The sequence below is a fragment of the Labrus mixtus genome, chromosome 13, assembly GCF_963584025.1.
Source record: "Labrus mixtus chromosome 13, fLabMix1.1, whole genome shotgun sequence".
In the NCBI taxonomy this organism is placed as follows: domain Eukaryota; kingdom Metazoa; phylum Chordata; class Actinopteri; order Labriformes; family Labridae; genus Labrus; species Labrus mixtus.
In genome coordinates this window covers 6516471-6537062 of record NC_083624.1, presented here as the reverse complement: position 1 = coordinate 6537062, position 20592 = coordinate 6516471, and the positions used below count along the sequence as shown (strand labels likewise).

Sequence of the window (20592 nt, the reverse complement as noted above, 5' to 3'; positions counted from 1 at the left end):
TAATATACTATACACAGTACCATCATTTTTTCAGCTTTTTTACACGTCTTTTCAACTTCATATTTCAAATATTTTTCCTTTTTTTCATTTGTTTTACCTGATTCTGAAATGAACTTAATTACAAGAACACATCAGTGAGTTGTGAAATATGAATACCTGTGAGAGCTAGTGCAGAGAAGCGATCGTTTGCTTTGCATCAAGACGTAAAGCAGGGGGAACAACTGTGATAGCTCGATCTTTGAAGTTTTTAAAGGATGCCTTCCAGCTCAAAATAAAAATATTTTTTCACAACAAAGAGTCTTTTTAGACCTAGTAAAAAGCACAGAGCAAAAGTGTATTAATGGATTGAAGTGTGCGTGTTTATCTGCTCAAAGGAAAACTGAATGATTAGCATGTATGGCTAAGTAAGAGAGCATTAAACTCCATGACTTAACACTTCTTTGACCCGTGAAAACATGACTTTTATTAAACCTGGTTTAAGTGTTTTTTTCTATAGCCAAATAATTGTACATATTTTTAAAAAAACAAAAATGTATTCAATTTATTCTACTTCGTGTCCCCAACATCCAAATCTGCATAGCAACATCTGCATATTTTTATTGACTGCCGAAAAGCCAATCCACCAATCACAGCCAAAGGTTTTAGTTTTCATCTCTCATTGGACAGAGTTCGTTCGGACTGTTCATATCGCCATAGCAACTCCCGCCCTTCAGGCCATTTTACAGTAATGCTGCTTGTTATTATACTTCTAATATCTGAAAATACTAGAAGTATTTGTTGTGTTCCTCCGGGGATAAAACAACAGAGTTCAAATCAAAGAAATCAAATATTTGACCTTGGATGACCTTAAAGATGAAGAAAACTTCCACTGCTGTGAAATCTTTGGTCAGATTGGGTATCTGAAGAACAACAGCTTTCCAGTTGATGTCAGATTAGATAGCGGGTAAACTAAGACTTCCTGTCAGGACTGAAGTGGGAGGAAACGTCCCAATCCAAAAAATGAGCGGTATTGGAGTAAACTTGATGAATTACGATTACAGGAAGCATTTTTTATTTATTTTATTTTACATTTTTTGGTCTTGTTCTTTAAACTCTTATTACCTACGTAGGTTCTGTGACTACTCCATGACAGTCATGACCTTCTTTACCTACATACAATCAGTGTTAATCTTCACACCATTTTCTAATTTAGTCATAGTCTCCTGACGTAAATGTCCTTTTATATTTAGTCAGATATTATTTATTTGTTATTGATTTAATTTATGCCATTAGTCACTGACTAAAATTGCATATCATTTTAGTTGACGACAATAGAAGATATTTTAGTCAACAAAATCAGACGCAAGCTTTTATTTTTATTATCAGAAGCTCCAGGGGGCGGGGCTTCACAGACCTGCTGGCTCCAGGGGGCGGGGCTTCACAGACCTGCAGGCTCCAGGCTGCACATTGTTGCACTCACCACACACACCTTTGATGAAGTATGCTGTGGTTTACAATGATTTTAGAACAGCTGAGGGGGGAAACGTGATAATCCTCACTTTAGTTTTTGTTTCGTCACATTTTCGTCAATTAGATGATGAAGTAATATTATTTATCAAATGGTCAAATAGGTGAGTTTCGTCTCGTCATCGTCATAGTTGACTAATTTAAAAAAAGACCTTCGTCAATGAATATTTTTGTCATTTATTTCGTTGACGAGATTAACACTGCATACAATCATTCTGAGCTGCATTTGTTACCCATCAACTGCTAAACAAATTCAGTATTTGATTATTACAGTGAGGCAGAGAGTACGTCTGCAGACCTTAATGATTTTCCCACACTCTCCACAAACAGAAAAAATGATGATAAGGTTTCCTCAGTTTTTGCCTTGAGGTCCCCGACTCCCTTCAAACAGCATCTTTAAAACGACTTTTTTTTTTCTCACACTCTCCTCTGTACCCGCGCCCCCCCGCGCCCCCCCTCTCCCGGTCTTCCTTTCCTTTCCCCCATCCTTCCCTTCCCTGCAGATCTCAGTCACTCAGAGATGGACCTGTCAGTTCCTGGATCTGAACCCAGTGACGACGCCCTCAATCGCAGAAGGCATTCAATCCCTGGGCTCACCGAAACAGTAAGAGGCGTCAATACATCCCTCCTCCAAACCTCCAGCTCTCTGCAAACTGACTACTTGTTTAGATTTTTTGCAGGCCTTAGAAAAACCCAAGCATTTAAGTTTAAAATCCACACAGCTTGTTTGAGGTTTTTCAGTCCATGCACCCTGCTAAGCGACTACATGTACTGCACTGTACATCTGTATCGAGTTCATCTGTGGGCTGATGAAGTTAACGTGATGCATCAGGCGTGGGGCTGAATGTTAATTTCCCTTTAGAGCAGCACACTTCAAAGAGCCTCACAAGCATCTAAACGGCTGTATGCTGAAAAACAGGTGGAGGATCTGATGGACTGCTTTGTCTCTGTGATTACTCAGTTTATTTTCTATCTTTTTTTTTTTCTCAAACTGCTCCACAAAAACACATGTGGGACTCAGGCTAAAACAGGATTTTTTTTTTTTAATCCGTTCATGCTCACAAGTTTACTGTTAACCAACCGACTTTGTGATTTTTTTTTTGGCGCATGAAAAAGTGAGTAAACAAATAAATAACCACACTCCTGTCCTGACTTGTCTTGTGTAAATTTATGGAAAACATCGCTGCATCCGCCCACAGAGAACTCTCATGTGTGGGAAAACTCAAACGATGCTTTTGGCCAGCTTCCCGGATGCTCCTCCTTTTGATTCAATCTGAACGCTGTCATCCGCAGGACTTTACCGATGAGGAAACAGAGGAGGACATTGATGCTCTCATGTCAGCCCACGGGAAGTCTGCGAAACAACGCCCCAGCATCGACATGTCGATGGTAACACCCATGTTAATGCTATTGCAAACACAAAGTGAGAGCGCAGCTTCTGGGAAAGTCCTGTGTGCTCACGTACAGTACAAACATGAACATGCACTCTCTGTGTGTACATCATCACCTGACGCTTCAGTCAGGTGTGTATGTTCACTGTTGACTGTGTAAACATTGTGGAAGCCAGCTGGTGTCACGAACACCCTCCGCTGCACGCTTAGGACGCTTGCTGCATTTACATGAACTAACTTGACTTGTAGTATGATAATGAATGCTTTACTATGATGTAAGTTAGTTAAGTGTTGGGATTGTTCTGCCTCCTCTAAGTTGTTTTTTATGGCTTTTTTTTCTCATGTCACAGTCAATTAACAAATATAACAGAACAACACATTATCTCACATTCAGGTGTATCATTAAGTATGTTTCATTCATCTGTTTTTGCAACAGACTATACAACTAAAGCCTGGCTCACACTGTGCGATTTTACCCCGATTGTCTAAAAGTCGGGGTGGTGAAACAAAAAACAAAGGACGACGGTTGGTGAAAGAGAAGGAAGTGGAAGTTGTTGTAGGAGAGCGGAAAGTTGGTACGATCGTAGATATGTGGATACAAGTTTCAGAAAAGTGCTGCACTGATGATCTGTACCGAGAAAAAAAAATGCAGCTGGTCACCATGACTACAGTCCTCCCTTGTCTCTGGTGATTATATTGTAGTCACACACAACTTCTGCCGGACCCTTTTCATGATGTAAAAGTCAAGATTTTAAATTCTAAACATCAAACATGTTTGAAATAAATCGGGGCGTCCCCCGGCGATCGCCGGGCAGGTCGGGGAAACGTTAAGATTGGATCTTTGTACCGCTCACACTACAAGATAATCTGAGCAGAGAATCGGGTCCGAGCAGCCTCGAGTCGGGAGCGACCCTGCGATTGTCGGGAAGGAAGAACCGGAGCTCAAATCGGCCCGATTATCCTGCAGTGTGAACCAGACTTAAGTGGAGTTCACTTTGAAATGTTCACAGCAACAAGAAGCTGCGATAGTAATCAATCAATTGAGCCAAAAACCACAAAAGCACGTCCAGCCCGCTTTGTTTGTTGTGTTATTTACACAAACCACACAATAATCACAGCATTATCAAGCACTTGGCACTAGTGGCAAACAAAGCCCTCCTATATATAATCATTCTCAAATGAGCCACTCACTCACATTATCACACATCTTAACACAATTCTTTAATTCTGCAAACCCTTTCAACCAACTCCATAGAGCCGAGTCTATCCAGATATTGACCTAGCATATAATTGGCTCATTTCCTGACTCATGCTGTGTTCATTGTTGTGCCTCTGTGTGTAATTTGAGAACTGCATAGATGAGCAGATGAGACAGACGTCCTGCCTGTCTGACATTTATCAACTCATCTTATTATTAATGTATGACAACCGTCGCTGAGCTGCAGTTGTCTGTATGAATGAAAGTGAAAGAAGGTGATACGGGACATTATCGCTGAGATTTGAGTATCTTATTGAATTGAGCTCTAATTTTCTTTGCCCCCTAACGACATGATTCACTTCATGGAGGGCTTTGGTGGATAATGAAATCACAGCTGAGGTAGTATTAGTTCTATTATTCATTGGTGTAATTTCTAGATTTTTAAATTAAAATGGAAAAAAGTCTACGCCATATCTATTTTATTAATTCAGTCCTAGAATAAATCTCCCAGTCCAAAAAAAATGGACCCTGCTACCTCACTTCCTGTATACTGTCTACTGGAGAGAAGAGGTCATGCTAAGATAACAAAAATATTTAAAGTCATATGCAGGAAAAAAAATAGTTTACTTCGTCTCCAAAATCTCTCTTCAGTCTCCCAAAATCGCAAACACTAGGGCTTTAAATGATCTTAAAAGTAATGGCAGTTCATCTAAGGTGGAAATGAATGTTTAACACAATCCATCCCGACAGCGTCTGAGACTTTTCTCCTTTTCTGGAGAACTGGAACATCTAAATTTTAGATAAATCTTTGCAGTAGTTTTGGTGATATTTCAGTGATTCTCATCCTTTCAGTCAGACAAAAAGAGAGAGGCTTAAACTAGATCTTTTTATTTTATTTTATTGTGATAAGGTGTGCAAGTACAAAACAAAAATGTGCACATAGACGTGACAATTAAAGCAACGGCAAATAAACGAAAACAGACAAAACAGAAATAAACAGAACTAAATCAAAATACGCAAAACATTAGAAAAGACAAATACAATTAAAGTAGACATAATAAAAGTCAAGCAGTAAGTTGAGGTAGTGTATAAGAAAAGTGTGAATGTGTGTGTGTGTGGCAGTGTAATGCATTAAAGTGAGTGGCTGAGTGGGACGTAGCAAGAAAAATAAACAGAAACAAAATTGAAGATAATTGAGAGGAAAAAAAATAAAAATAAATAAATAAATATATATATATATATATATATATATATATATATATGTGTCTATACCATGATCGTTTCCATGTGTGTGTGTCGGTGTGTGTTGGTGTGTGTCGTGTGTGTGAGTGCATGTGTGTGCATGTGTGTGTGTTTGTTTGTATCCAGTGTGTCCATGTGGATTTCACCGATTCCAGATGAGTTGTAATCGCTGTGGTTTCATCTGATAATCGCCATGGTAACCATGTGTAATGTGGTTTCTGGCTGTGCTGCTGTGTGACAGGGCTTCCTGCAGCTCCTCCTCTGGGGGCTTCTGGGGGTCTGTGCTCGGGGTCTGCTTCTATCACTAACACATCAAAGAGCTCAGATCTCTCTCTCTCTCTCTCTCTCTTTTTCTCTTTTTCTGTCCCCTGTTTATCTTCAAATGAACCGGCTGCTAGTCTTCCACTCCCGGCTCAGTCAGAAGGTGGGGACACCTCAATGTCCCCGACTCGGACGCTGAGACTGTAAGTCTCCTGCGAATGTCTGCATGCATTAGTGTCCACCTCTACATTATAGAACAGTTAAGAGTGCAGCTCAAATATAACACTGAATAATGTAAATGAGTTTTCCTTCAAACCCCTGCATGTTCAGTGTGTGTTTGTGCTCATGCTTCTTTTTTTTCTTAAGTGATGTTAGCTTCATTTGTTCCCTGTAAGACTAAGCTACATGCATTACTCTAGTCATTTATCACACCAGCTCCCTGTAGGGAATAAATGGAGTAGACTTTCCAGTAGAAGAAGCACAGTGTGTGGCTCAATTCAGCCTTCTTTCTTCCAGCGTTCTCCAGACGTTATCATATTATCAGGGGGGATTACACCAGTTTTATTCATCTCCAAAAGCTTCGACTCTTTAGGTCCGCCTGCTTTCAAAGACGTGTTCCAGATAATGAATACCTACTGTGGTTTTTAGTGAGTCGGTGTCTTTGTTCATAAAATTGGTTTTGCAGGAACACGGTTTTGAGGAGCACAAAGACCGGTTTGTTGTTGTTGTTTTTTTTTTTAGATCCAATTTGATCGTTTGTGCAGGAGATAGATGCACACAAACACAGGACAATTCTCTCACTGTGGTAATAACTATAACACCACATGAGCGGTAGTTTTCACTCTTTTTCTTGTCATTTATTTATTTCTCCTATTTGTTCCTTTGATAACTGACTTCCATTCTCCTTTTATCCAATCTGCCTTTTATGTCACCTAGCTGTCTTTGGGTTTTTTTTATTACTTGTTATTGTTGTTGGTTTAGCAGAAAGATGAACAGCAATAGAAAGTCATATGTAGACGATCTCCTTTTGACCGGTTATGTTACAGGAAATGAGAAAATGGATAAGAAGAAGCTAATAAAATAAAACAAACAATCAGGTTGATTGATAGCAGAAGTGCTAAAGAGATATAAAATATAGCACCAAACAAACACATGGACACAAGAGGGAGAAACTTGCATGAAAAGAAAAAGAAATAGAGATCTAAAACACATAAGGCAAACTACAAAAGGAGGTCTCATAGGAGCCACCGACATCCTTTTATAGGAAGTAACCTTTAAAAACCCCTGGCTGTCAATCAACTCTGCCCAGGAAGCTGTCCAGGCCATATTAAGACAATAATTTACAGTCCATCCTGTCATGATTACTTTCTTTTGTCCAGTAACACAGATAAGACTGATATTTTTGGAACATTATACAAAATGCAAAATCTGTTTCATGCACATGATTCTGTGTGTTGAAAGGTTGGATTTTCAAAAGTTTTTAATCCTTTATAGAATCAGAATCAGAATCAGAATCAGAATCGGGGTTTATTGCCAAGTACATTTACACATACAAGGAATTTGACTTGGTGTATTGGTGCTAAACAATTAACAAGGAAATAAAGCAGAACTAGCAACAACTTAAATAATACAGTATAAGAAGCTATTACAATATATAAAATATAATTTAAAAATGTAAAATATAAAGAATAAAAATGTACAAAAGGTGCAATGTATGAGCTGTGCAGTGGACTATGAGAAAACATCTTAGTGTGTGTAACTACTCACAGAGTGCATGTAAGGAAGATACATTTTTTAAGTCCAGTGGAATAGATACATGCATGCAGCCATCACTAGGAGCAGTGGTCTTTTACATGTGTAGTAGAGTACCATCAACATCTCCCCTGCACTGAAATCTTCAATCTGAAGTCTAAAGTATACATGCCTGTGGGAGAAGCAATGTGTTATTTCACATGGCATTATCCTTACCCTTAACATTACCCTTAACATTACCGTGTATTGCTGCAGACTTTATTCAAGATATTTTTATTTCTACCCTATTTCATCAGCACGTCTGTGATATATTAGAAGCTTGTTTTCCTCATCTTGCCTCGTCTCTTTCATGCTTCTGACTTCATGCTGTTGCTCTCGTTTCCTTTTCCTTACCTCTTCAACTCATCCAGTGACCTTCTCCCCCCCCCCTCTCATTATCTGTGTGTGTGCATTACAGAGTAGCATAAACAGCATGTTGAGCATGTACAGTGAATCCGGTGACTATGGCAACGCCAGGGTGAGCGGCGAGATCCTGCTGAAGATCAGCTACAGCTACAAGACCGGAGCTCTCAACGTCCTGGTGAGGGAGTGTCACAACCTGGCAACCGGAGACGAGAAGAGGCAACGCACCGACGCGTAAGAGTGCAATCACACAAAAAAAAACGATTTAATATCTTAGCTGTCACACTTATACATCCAAGAGTTCTAACGCCACTAGGAGGTCAATTCTTGAAGGTTTAGGCAGGCGTTGCACCTTACTGTTATTTTACAAGATGTAGCAGCAACACTACCCCAGGCTGGTTGTGTGTTTGAGCTCGGTCATGGTTAGCAGCTAGTGAGTCATTTTATGTTTTTCTACAATTTGTTTTTATAGTTTTCATTTAACAGGCTGTGCAGTTACCTCTGGTGATTTATTAATAATGAGAGAAGACTCAACTCAACAACCAACCAGGGCATTGTTTAAGACTTTTGACAAAAACAATCCCAAACTCAAGGTCCACAAACAGTATTAAGTTTGTGTGGAGCTTTAGTCATACCACACATCAGCAGATCGGCGGATTGAGTTTGATCAGTCGTTATTGAGAAGGATTTATTCACACGTTTACCCTCGTCAGCATGAAGGTTAAGCTTTCAAGTCCTTTTCTTTCTTTATATAATTAGTTATTTACTGTTTTTTTTTACAACAGATAGAACGACCCTTTTGTTAGCAGTCGAGGAGAAGGCTCTCTCTATCTGCAGTTGTTCATGTTACCCAGTGGTTCCCGAAGTGGGGGTCGCGGCACACTGGGAGGGGGGTCGCAAGATGCCTTCCAAAAACAAATACAAACTGGAGATTACTTGAAATTACATATTTTACCCATTACTGTGAAATTGCATACAAAAATCTTGTTCAATTATTTAAAGAGGTCATATTCTGCCCTTTTTGGGGTTCGTATATTTAATCTATGTAAATACTTTTGTACGTTCACAATAGCTAAAGTCTAATGTACTGCTCCTCCTTGCTCCCTCTACGCTCTGAGTCCGTCAGCTACGCTCTGTTGAGCCCACACTGTTAGACCCCACGTGGGCCAAGTCTGCTCTGATTGGTCTGCCGATCCGCTCTGTCGTTATTGGTCAGTTGCTCAGCACGCTTCTCGGAAATTTCAACATGAGCTGCAGGGTCACAACGAGCCAAGACGTCACACTGACAAATTTTTATCGAGGGGGGCTAGAACCGAGCGTTACATGCGGCTAATGCTACAGCTAACAGGAGGACGTAGGAGAAGCCGCATTTCCGCGGACTTTGAATTTTTGCACATAGATGTGCCTAAACATGCACAGGACATGAAAACACACTAAAGAGCATATAAAACCAGAAACCTTTAAGGCTGCTGTATTTTTTAGCGTTGTTCTAATGTCAGTGTTTGGATAGGTCCAATAGTGCGTGCTGCTGTGTGCAACGTTATGCTTTAACAACTTCCAGGGACAGAGGGGGTCCCCGGTCTCTCGCATCATTATTTTGGGGGTCGTGGGATGAAAAGTTTGGGAACCCCTGATGTTACCGATGAAGGGTTTTCAGCATTTAGGGTTTTTTGTTTTTTTTTACTCATCCTTTGAATTTTATTTATTTATTTGTTTACATTGGATCCCCATTAGCTGTTACCGCAGTAACAACTAATCTTCCCCGGGGTCCATACAAGCAAAAAACATCACAAAAACATGATTAATCAAATTCACAAAATGAGTTAAGAAAATGAAATACAATCATAGACAAACCGAGGACTGATACAATGCATACAATTCATAATGTCATGAGCGGATTGATGAAAAATACAAAGAGGAGGTGGACCCAATTGCAGAAACTAGAAATAAGATTTATTTTAACAAAAAGGCTAAAAACAAAAAACTTACTTTAAACCAAAAACTAGAAGTCAAAATACTAGAGCAGAAGACGACCGACATCCAACATAGACTCACATACGACAAACAACACTAGCAACTTACAACAATGATCTGACAACACGAGGGAAGGAACACAGAGGCAGGAATACAATACAAGAAACACTGAGGACAACTACAAACTAAATCATGACACATCAAGACACACAGAACTCAAGAATGTAACATTACCACTAGAACAAAGAAACACAAGGATAAGAAACTACAAAATAAAACAGGAAACACTAAACTATAAAACATTCAGACAAAAACACACAAAGGAAACAAGCAACACTAGGATGGACAAGAGAAATTAAAACATGGAAACCTAAACGCTGAAATACAAAACTAAATGAGACCAAATCATGACAAGCACATCAATTGGTTAAAACAGCTGGTTTACCTAATAAGTATTAAAACTTGACTTTTTCTACCTTAGCCAATCAAATACCATGAAGGCACTACTGGGACTCAACATCTCCACTTCCTGGTTGTCCTGGTCCAGACATCCGCCAAAAAAAAAACTACAGATATGTTCAAACACATGACATAAATATAATATTTATCATATAAAGCAGCACAAGTGTAAAAGGGGCAGTGGCTATTATTTTAATGCTTATATAAACGTTGCCTGAACAACACCCCCCACCCCCCTTGCTCCCTATCCCTCTTCCTGCATCTTATCCCATCTCTCCCCCTATCCCTTTCCAAGCCCGGCGCAGTCTAGACCTGTGAAGACTGTTTCATCATGAGCCGGGTATCTGGCTGAAGATTTCTGTCTTTTAATAAGAAAGTTTTTTCTTACCACTGTAACTTTTGCTGCTTTGCTAAAGTGCTCATGATGGATAGGCCAGATCTTTGTAACATAGCAATGAGTAAGGTCTTTTACCTGCTTTTTGTAACATAACAATGAGTAAGGTCTTTTACCTGCTTTATGTAACATAACAATGAGTAAGGTCTTTTACCTGCTTTATGTAACATAACAATGAGTAAGGTCTTTTACCTGCTTTTTGTAACATAACAATGAGTAAGGTCTTTTACCTGCTTTATGTAACATAACAATGAGTAAGGTCTTTTACCTGCTTTATGTAAAGTGTCTTGAAATAACACCTGTTATGAGTTGATGCTATACAAATAAAAAAAAAATTGATTGATAAACGTTTTCCAATTGTGGAGCCTAATGGAGTTACTCTGTGTCTTCTTGGCAGATACGTGAAGACTTACCTGCTGCCAGATATGTCACGACAGAGCAAGAGGAAGACGAGCGTCAAGGCCAACAGCATCAGCCCTGTTTTCAATGAGAATCTGAGGGTCAGTGGCTTGAAAGCACAAACGTACAGCGGTAACTCTGTAAACTCAGATGACTCATTTCAGAACTCATATAATCACGTCGATGTTTCCCCCCTGTGTGTATGTGTAGTACGTGATCAGCCACTCACAGCTGGAGACGAGAACCCTGCAGGTCTCCGTGTGGCACCACGACCGCTTCGGACAGAACAACTTCCTGGGAGAGGTGGAGCTGACCTTTGACTCCTGGGAGTTTGACACCCAAATAGAGGAGTGGTACGCTCTCCAGCCCAAGGTACAGTACGGGATGCGGGGATGAGCGTTGTTGTCCCATGTTGTAAATGTGCTTGAGCAGATCGTGAATGATGTTTGTGTAGGTGGAGAGCAGCGTGGACTCCACAATGCCGTACAAAGGAGAACTGACAGTCGTGTTGAAGTACATTCCTGGAGAGAAGAACCTCATGCCTCTGGACGAAGTACCAGGTACCTTTACAACCTTTACAACCTTTGTGATGTAAAGCATGTTGTTGCTCCTCCTTTTCAAACAAAGGTAAAACTAACAGTTAAAATAATTGCCTTATTAGCAAAACATCAAATTTGTGTCAGACATATAAAGTTCAATGTGTCCCCTGTAGGTCTTCCCTTAAAGGCTTTATATGTGATGTAAACAAAGTGAAGATAGGACTCTGAAAACTCTGAAAACATCACAGACAGTGGGACTCGGGTGTTACACCCATTGTAGACAGTCATGACTCACAGAGTTATTTTCAGAGGATATACTTGATTTATACATTTAAGTGTGAAGAATCACATATAAAGACTTTAAGTGGTTTTTAATTAATAAATTCCACACTGTCTCTAGCAGTATAATGTTAAGCATGCTGTAATGTAAACACTGAGTATAATATTTAAGCTTCATGTTTTTATTGCTGCATAGCTCCCTCTAATTGAAATCTTCCAGATGTCTTGTGGATCATTTTATTCCCATTTTCTCAAAAGTGAACTTTGATTTTTTTGATTTATTTAAAACTTTGTGACCTCTTCTGGCTTAAAAAAAAGTTGTGTTGGTTTGACCAGTGTGTGTGTGTGTGTGTGTGTGTGTGTGCACACAGCATGAGCCTTTTATAATGACTGACCCATCAGAGGGAAGCTGCTTGTTAAAAAAAAGGTTAAATATAACTTTTCCCCAACTTGGTGTGACATCTAGAATAAAGTCCACCATCCTCCATCTGACCTCAAAAAAGGAGATTAAAAAAAAAAGTTGTTTATGCACTAATGTCCTAATTTTTACCCCATGTCTCTAATTAGTGTAAAGTGCTGCTTCTAAAATAGACCCTGAATCCATGCCTCGGTGCATTGAGCCCACATTGTTTACATGTTCTCTTGTAGTCTGTCACATCAAAGATGGACTTATTTTGTACAGCAGTGGTTCCAAATGTAACCCTCAGGTTGTCACCAGATAAATCTGAGTGGTTGTGAGATTAAAAACAGAATTTTTAAAAAGCGTACAATGTATTTAAAGGCTTTATATGTGATTTTTTGATCCAGCAGATGTCGCCCTTGAGCACCAGCATGAAACCAAAACAACTCGCGCTGCATTGTTGTGTTAGCATGCTAATGCTAGCGATCTTTATTATGCTCGTATCTTCACACTGCATGTAAATTTACCTGAAATGAGCGTGATCTAGAAACACAGTTAAGCAGTGAGTACAGTATGTTATTCTTCTTTTCTCTAGTCCCTCAATTAAACAACTTTTATACACGAGGGGAGGAGTCAGCCGGCCGTCCCGGCGATGTAAACAAAGTGAAGATAGGACTCTGAAAACTCTGAAAACATCACAGACAGTGGGACTCGGGTGTTACACCCATTGTAGACAGTCATGACTCACAGAGTTATTTTCAGAGGAGATACTTGATTTATACATTTAAGTGTGTAAAATCACATAGAAAGACTTTAAAGTCTCTAGTTCAAATGTCGACTTACAGCTTAATGTAATAAATGTCAATAAAACATTGTACAGATAGATGATTAATAGATTCTTTGTTGATCCCGAGGGAAATTGAAATGACTTTGTTGCTAAGTTACAAGTCATTGTTGACAATGGATCTTGGCATGCTTGATTGGAAGAATGGTTTGAACACTTATTTCTATTTAAAGAGAATCTTGCTCTACAACACTCATGTTATCAGCTTCTCTGAATTTAATACTTCAGATTTAATAACTCTAAGACCCTTAAGAGATGACTCATTATGAAACAGCCCTGAAGGCTTTGATAATGGATTTATTGCTGAATTATTTAGGAGTTACACAATATTTAACTTGCCCACATTTTCAACTGGTTTTCATTAATTTCACATAACTTAAAGACTTTCTGAATTATTCTATAATAATTCTTTTTTTTAATCATTATTTTTGTATTTATAAAGTAATTAGGGGAATGGAAAGTGTAAAGGGAAGTGTACTTGTACTGAGTGTGTGCTTAGTTGTGTAAATACATGACATGTTTGTTTGTTTGTTTGTGTCACAGTGAAGAAAGGGTTCCTGAAAAGCAAGAAGGCAGCCAGCTTCACTCTGCCTGAAGGGGGCATGGTCGAGCTGCTCGTCAAGGGAGCAAAGAATCTCACTGCCGTCAAGTCAGGAGGCACTTCAGATCCTTTTGTGAAAGGGTGAGACGACCACTTCAGGGGCTAGTTAAAAAAGACCTTCACATGGGGGGGGGGTGTCAAATAGAAGTAAAGAGTAGCACATGTGAAAAGTAAAGCCACAATCCTCCACAACAAATAAACTGCATATTCAAGTTATTAAGTGTGATACACCAATGCAAAAACACACATATATTAACATGATGTAGAAATATACACAAAAATGTTACCTGTATCAGCTTTGAACCAAGGGCATGACTTATAAAACACCATTTAGACATCAGAAAAAGAAATGCTAAAAAAACAACTTCTTCTTGTTTTGTGTCTCTTTATGTTTCCTTTGTCTCGTTGAAGTTGTTCTTTTTGTCTTTGTGATGGTTTTCCCTTCACTTAGCAGTAGTTTGTATTTTTGTCTCCTTCCCTTTGTTCTGCTTCTCTGTGGTACTTTTTGTGTGTCGTCGTCATGACTCTCTGCAGTCGTGTTGTGTTTGTGGTGGTTTTTATTTCTCTCTGTAGTATTTTGAAATTCTCTTTCTGGTCTTTTTTTTTTGTTTTATCTCTGAAGTCATTTTTACGTGTCTTCTGTGTCTCTTTGTGATCATATCGTGTCTCTGTTTTATTATTTTTGTCTGCATGTGCCAATTGTGACTCCTTCTGCTGTGGATTGTTGGTCTGTTTTTGATCATTTAAAACATCTCTCTCTGTTGTATTCCTGTGTGAGGTCGTTTTAGTTATGTGTGAACCTTTAGTTATCATGTATCTGTATGTATCATCATGTGTCTTTTTGATTACTCTTCATGTCTTGATTTTAATTGTATGTCTGTACGTGCTCATTTTCCTTCTCTCTGTTTGTTATTTGTGTGTCTTTATACTCATTTTATTGACATTCAAATAAGAAATGTTATCAGCTCCTTTCTTTTTTGTTTCTTTATTTGTGTCCATTTCTCTCTTTACTTTTTTTTTTTTTTTTTACAATTCTTTATTTAGAGGATGGTTGAGAACAATTTACAGACAATTAGCCCTGCAGTTACAGAAGGTATAAAGGGTCCACAGTGAAAGTCTGCAGCAAACATCTAGATAATCTTGAAACCCTTTTTCCTCCTTAACATCCTCGATTTTTTTATTTATTTTTAAGAATATGTACCTTATTACTCTATAACTATATACAGTCTGTAAAGAGGGATGTGTTACATTTATTTTCTGTAATATGTAGGGCGACAGTTCAACGTGTTTTCAAAGCGGAGGGCCCAAGAGACAGAAAACAAAGTACAGGAAAACTATCAGCTCCTTTCTACAGAATCTTTACAACATTTCATTCACATTACTCCCAAGTCATGAACAGGGCTTCCTTTGTTACACACGATAAGAATGAATTAAACAGATAAGTGTTGTGGTTTTTTCTTTCCCTCCAGATACCTCCTTCCTGACAACAACAAGTCCACTAAGCACAAGACAGCGGTGGAGCGACGCACTGTGAACCCCGTGTGGAACCACACCTTCACCTACTGCGGCCTGCAGCCAGGAGACCTCAACAACGTGTGCCTGGAGCTCACCGTGTGGGACAAAGAAGCCCTGGCCAGCAATGTCTTCCTGGGGGGAGTGAGGCTAGGAGCTGGGTCAGGTGTGTGTGTGTGTGTGTGTGTGTGTGTGTGTGTGTGTGTGTGTGTGTGTGTGTGTGTGTGTGTGTGTGTGTGTGTGTGTGTGTGTGTGTGTGTGTGTGTGTGTGTGTGTGTGTGTGTGTGTGACAAGAATAGTAGTTTATTAGGCTTTTTTAGTATGGGAGATATTGGCTCATTCCTTTTTCCTCTTATAAGGTAATAACAGTCATGCTCAGAATTTTAAATAAGGCAGTTAAAACCTCTGAAAGGTCTCCGTGGGCTGAAGAGGCTTAGTGAAAATTGAAGGAAGCAGATGCTGTATACGTACTGAAATGTTTGGTGAATGAAAATAAGGTCTTAAAGTCTTTATATGTGATTTTTCACACTTAAATGTATAAATCAAGTATATCCTCTGAAAATAACTCTGTGAGTCATGACTGTCTACAATGGGTGTAACACCCGAGTCCCACTGTCTGTGATGTTTTCAGAGTTTTCAGAGTCCTATCTTCACTTTGTTTACATCGCCGGGACGGCCGGCTGACTCCTCCCCTCGAGTATAAAAATTGAGGGACTAGAGAAAAGAAGAATAACATACTGTACTCACTGCTTAACTGTGTTTCTAGATCACGCTCATTTCAGGTAAATTTACATGCAGTGTGAAGATACGAGCATTATAAAGATCGCTAGCATTAGCATGCTAACACAACAATGCAGCGCGAGTTGTTTTGGTTTCATGCTGGTGCTCAAGGGCGACATCTGCTGGATCAAAAAAATCACATATAAAGCCTTTTAGTTAAAAGAAAATGACTTTGTAGTATCTTTAAATTAAATACAAACCCAACAAAAGTCTTGAATTGTAAGTCTCTCTTATCTTGAAGCATCTTTAGTTGAAGCACTGAAGGCTGTTTTCTTCCTCTTGGCTATTGAGGTTGGCAGATTGAAAAATATTCAAAGGGAAAACAGATTGTGTGTATTGTGATTTGGGGAGCAGAGGAAAGGGAGGCCTTTTTTTTTCATTCGTATACACACACACATACAGAGATGATTTAAGTTGTCTAGGAAGAGGCAGACAAAACCATGAACTATACCTTCATACAGAGGATCATCATTCAGACAGGGTGTTGTTGTTGTTGTTGTTGTTTTATTACTTCAACAGAATAGTTTGACATTTGTATGTCATTATCCATCATAAAGATAAATGACTAACCAGACCTTTAGATGATTGGTCAGTTTGTTCTGGCTGTGAAGGTCTGAACATTTAAAAAATGATTCAAACTGTTTTACTTTCATTCCTTCCTTTTTGTGAGAACGATTTCAGCATGTGTAATGAGATGGATCGGGCTTAAAGGCTTTATATGTGATTTTTTTGATCCAGCAGATGTCGCCCTTGAGCACCAGCATGAAACCAAAACAACTCGCGCTGCATTGTTGTGTTAGCATGCTAATGCTAGCGATCTTTATTATGCTCGTATCTTCACACTGCATGTAAATTTACCTGAAATGAGCGTGATCTAGAAACACAGTTAAGCAGTGAGTACAGTATGTTATTCTTCTTTTCTCTAGTCCCTCAATTAAACAACTTTTATACACGAGGGGAGGAGTCAGCCGGCCGTCCGGACGATGTAAACAAAGTGAAGATAGGACTCTGAAAACTCTGAAAACATCACAGACAGTGGGACTCGGGTGTTACACCCATTGTAGACAGTCATGACTCACAGAGTTATTTTCAGAGGAGATACTTGATTTATATTATATTTAAGTGTGAAAAATCACATATAAAGACTTTAAATTGTGTTTTGTAAAATAGAATTGTAGTGCTGTAGATTTGAGCTCTGTGGAGTTTATTCAAAACACAATGTTAAAAATTCTGAATTCCTTCCTCTATAGTCATTACCTACAGATATCACTCCTCTGTACATTCAGTACTGGAGTGCCGAGAAAGTGTTTGTGTCCTCAGGCCTCTCTCGTAATCCCAACAAAGAAAAGCTCATTTGAATGTTCGTCCCTTCTCCCCTCAAGGCAAAAGTTACGGGAACGAGGTGGACTGGATGGACTCATTCGGGGAGGAGCAGCGTCTGTGGCAGCGCATGATGGAAAACCCACAAGCCCCTCAGGAGTGTACTCTGATGCTGCGATCGAGCATGGGCAAGTGCCACACATGAGTCCCGCCTGAACGCACAGACCAGAGGAGTTTGAAGAGAGTAACAGAGAGGGGAGAAGAAAGAAAGAGTGAGGTGAAGGTGTGAGTATAAGAGCTGGAAAAAGTGGAATGGTCAAAAAAAGAAAAAACACAACATCGACTCAAATACTCATAAAGGAACAACGACCGTCCTCTTATCCCTGCGTCTCTCTCTCCCGTGTTTAGATTCCTCTTCTTCTAGTCTCAAACAGCCAGTCATGCCTTACACTCTCATCCACATGTGCCCCCTCTTGCCCTTTCAAAATATCCAATTTTGATCAAGCACTGCTGTTTACTGCTGTATGTGAAGATGATGTTGTGTATTACCCACCGAATAAGCACACAGTGTCCTGATGTGTCCGTCCTCGTCCCCTGTGGTTCATGCATCAGAGTCGTGTCTACATGTGGAGCTGCTGTAAGACATCGGATCAGAGACTGAAACACGCCCTTTATATCAACCATGCTGCTTCCTGGTTTAAAGCACATGACGCTGAGATCCATCCCCCATTTAAACAGCCGAGGTGGAGAGTGACTGGTTCTTGAACTCTGAATGAACTCAATTTTGATCAAGTGTCGGGTACTTCTTTAAGTGAATTTATAATCATAGCACTTTTTGGAGACTTGGATTAGTAACATCCCATTTTTATCCCATTTTCTAACAATGGTTAGTTAAATTCTAATCTCAGAACCTCATGACTTTTCTAGCCTCTGGCAGCGACAGCCAGCTCTTCAAGGCGGTCATACAATCAACATTTATATGATGGATTGACATGATGTTTGTTAAACAAATTTATATATTTCCCCCCAAGAGTAAATTAAAGAAATGTAGCTCGTGATTTTGCGGATGTTCCTTTTGTGCTTTGATCAGATCACGATTTGAATGTGTTCAATGCTTTGGTGAAGAACAAAAAAATCTAAGGATATTCCCTAGCTTGTGTTAAAAATGCTAAAAGTGAATTTGTTACCAGGTTTATCTAAGCAAAATATCAGTTCCTTATGAGTATGTTAGCATGCTGATGTAAGCGATTAGAACTAAATCTTATTTTGGCCGTAACAAAAATTCAAAAATAAATGCTTCTGAAGAAAATTGAAAATAATTTTCGAGCATTGCATTGGGTTCATTGACCCTCCTGTAGGCCATAGTTCTGATAATTTTACATACCCGTTGCATGTAATGGTCGTCTACATTTTCCTATCATTAGTTGGACCATGCTAATTTATTTGGAAGAAAAAATGAGTTAGGAATATCTGAACATTTACAACTTAATTGTTGCTTTATTGCCGTTGTTGTGCGACACCCTCCCTTGATGAGCCGTCCTGGGTTGTGATGGTTCAACTTAAAAGTTGATGGAAACACGGGCCTGTCGCTGGTTTGTGATCGAGGCTCCAATCATCTTAAAGAGAGCAGTTCAAGAACCAGAACTGATGTGGTGGATGGACACTTATATAGCCGTAAGCATGGCTGCAGATTCATGTTGTTACTTTATTAATGAAAAGAAAAATTGTTCTTTTTTTTCTGTTTATTGACTAATCATTGAAATCATCTAAGTGTAAGTACTAGACAAATGTACTTGCAGTAGAAAAAAAAAAAGTCTTGACCGTGTACACATTTAGAGTAGCTTTTAAATGTACTTTAACATAGCACTGTATCAGTGTAATAATAGAAACTGCATGGTTTTAATGAAATAATGTTAGAAGAACAAAAAGGTTGTATTAAGCACTGATAATGACATCACTCAAACTCAAGAGGAGGAGGTGTGATTTTTTAAGTGTGTTCCCGGGAACCTTGAGACAGCGGTTATGTGTTAGAGTGAGTCAGCACTGAGCGTTTCATCTCAGGGCGAGCGTAATAATGAGTCAGTGACAGTAACCTTGTCCCTGTCGCTCCGAGCTCTGCGATCCACTACCCTGCGATGATTCAAAAACAATACTGAAGTTAATACCCTGTACAATCGGGTTTTTTTGTTTTTCATGAAATGCCTCTTTTGTCTGCTTGTCTTTGGCCTCCCGTACGCTCTGAAACTTCAGCAGCTTCAAGAGTTTCTCGCCGCACAATTGGATAAAAAAAAAAAATACACGGTGTCGACTGTACAACATCCTTTAGATGAGAGGCTCGTGCAATACCTGATTACCTGAAGAAACTCTTGATGTACAGCATGTACTATCTCTGTAGTGTCTGGTTTCAAAAGCATCGATCACTATGTATTCAAGCCTTTTCATCCCAAATGTGTTACAGGAATATTTTCAAATAAATACATCTTTCCATAGACTGACTGATTTTTTGGTATTTTCTATTTTAATAAATGTATGGTTGTCCTAATAATCTAAAACAAAAAACGTCATTACCTTATTTTTATGTAAAGAAAAAAATAGATATTTTTAATTTCATTGTGTAGGGCAAGCCTATTCATCTGGATCACTTCTATTTACAATTAAAAAATAAATAACTAATAAACAGGGGGCGCGAAATTGTGAACGACTGTCATTGTTGCCACACTAAAGTTCTTTAAAAACAGCACAGCGCTCTCGTTTAATAGAACATCTTTGGTCCTGCGCTCACAGCCTATCACAAGCTTGTGTTGTTGATGGGGGGAAAAAACACTTTCACGCACTGTAGTGATGTGGTGGGCTCGCTTGTCTGGCCCCCGGCTCCTTAGCTTTCTGAAAATGTGAACCACTAAACAATAAAGTTGAATTGCCCTGGTGTAGGAGATTCAAAAAATACAAAACAGACATCCAATGAAAAGGCAGATATAGAAAGCTAAATCAAATCCAAGAAACATAACAAATCTGTATTTAATAGAAATTAAATCAATTTGAAACCCTTTTCATTTTTTCAGGAACTCGTGATCTTCTGTATATTCAATCAGGATGCTCTCCAGGCTCAGATATTATTTTTTGTATTTGGATTCTTACTAAAGACGAGCGAAGGAATTTTTTCTTTTTAAAAAGAAATGCTATTAAGATTAGGATTACTTGGACTCCCTGTGTTAGGTGCTGAAATTAGTTTTTTATGGCATAAACAAGGATTTCAACACTTTTTTTCTTCAAGCCGCCAAAATTAGCCCCATTTTGTTTCCAGTAAAACGTGAGATAAGATATGAGAATCTTACAATC

The 20592-nt window shown here is 39.0% G+C and overlaps 1 protein-coding gene across 8 annotated transcripts in view; it reads left to right on the top strand.

Annotated features, from left to right (window-relative positions):
• sytl5 (synaptotagmin-like 5) overlaps nucleotides 1-19742 on the top strand; it is a 48612-nt gene extending 28870 nt beyond the window's left edge. For 7 of the 8 annotated variants that reach the window (XM_061053408.1, XM_061053402.1, XM_061053404.1 and 4 more), the window contains 10 exons: nucleotides 2010-2110; nucleotides 2800-2895; nucleotides 5736-5801; nucleotides 7808-7986; nucleotides 10977-11079; nucleotides 11189-11350; nucleotides 11433-11538; nucleotides 13584-13722; nucleotides 15111-15319; nucleotides 17316-19742. In XM_061053408.1, the coding sequence (XP_060909391.1) occupies nucleotides 2010-2110; nucleotides 2800-2895; nucleotides 5736-5801; nucleotides 7808-7986; nucleotides 10977-11079; nucleotides 11189-11350; nucleotides 11433-11538; nucleotides 13584-13722; nucleotides 15111-15319; nucleotides 17316-17458 (1304 nt within the window). In that variant the 3' untranslated portion in view covers nucleotides 17459-19742. The remainder of the gene's footprint in view (nucleotides 1-2009; nucleotides 2111-2799; nucleotides 2896-5735; nucleotides 5802-7807; nucleotides 7987-10976; nucleotides 11080-11188; nucleotides 11351-11432; nucleotides 11539-13583; nucleotides 13723-15110; nucleotides 15320-17315) is intronic. The other variant, XM_061053409.1, reaches the window with a different exon arrangement.
• The last annotated feature ends 850 nt before the right edge of the window (nucleotides 19743-20592 follow it).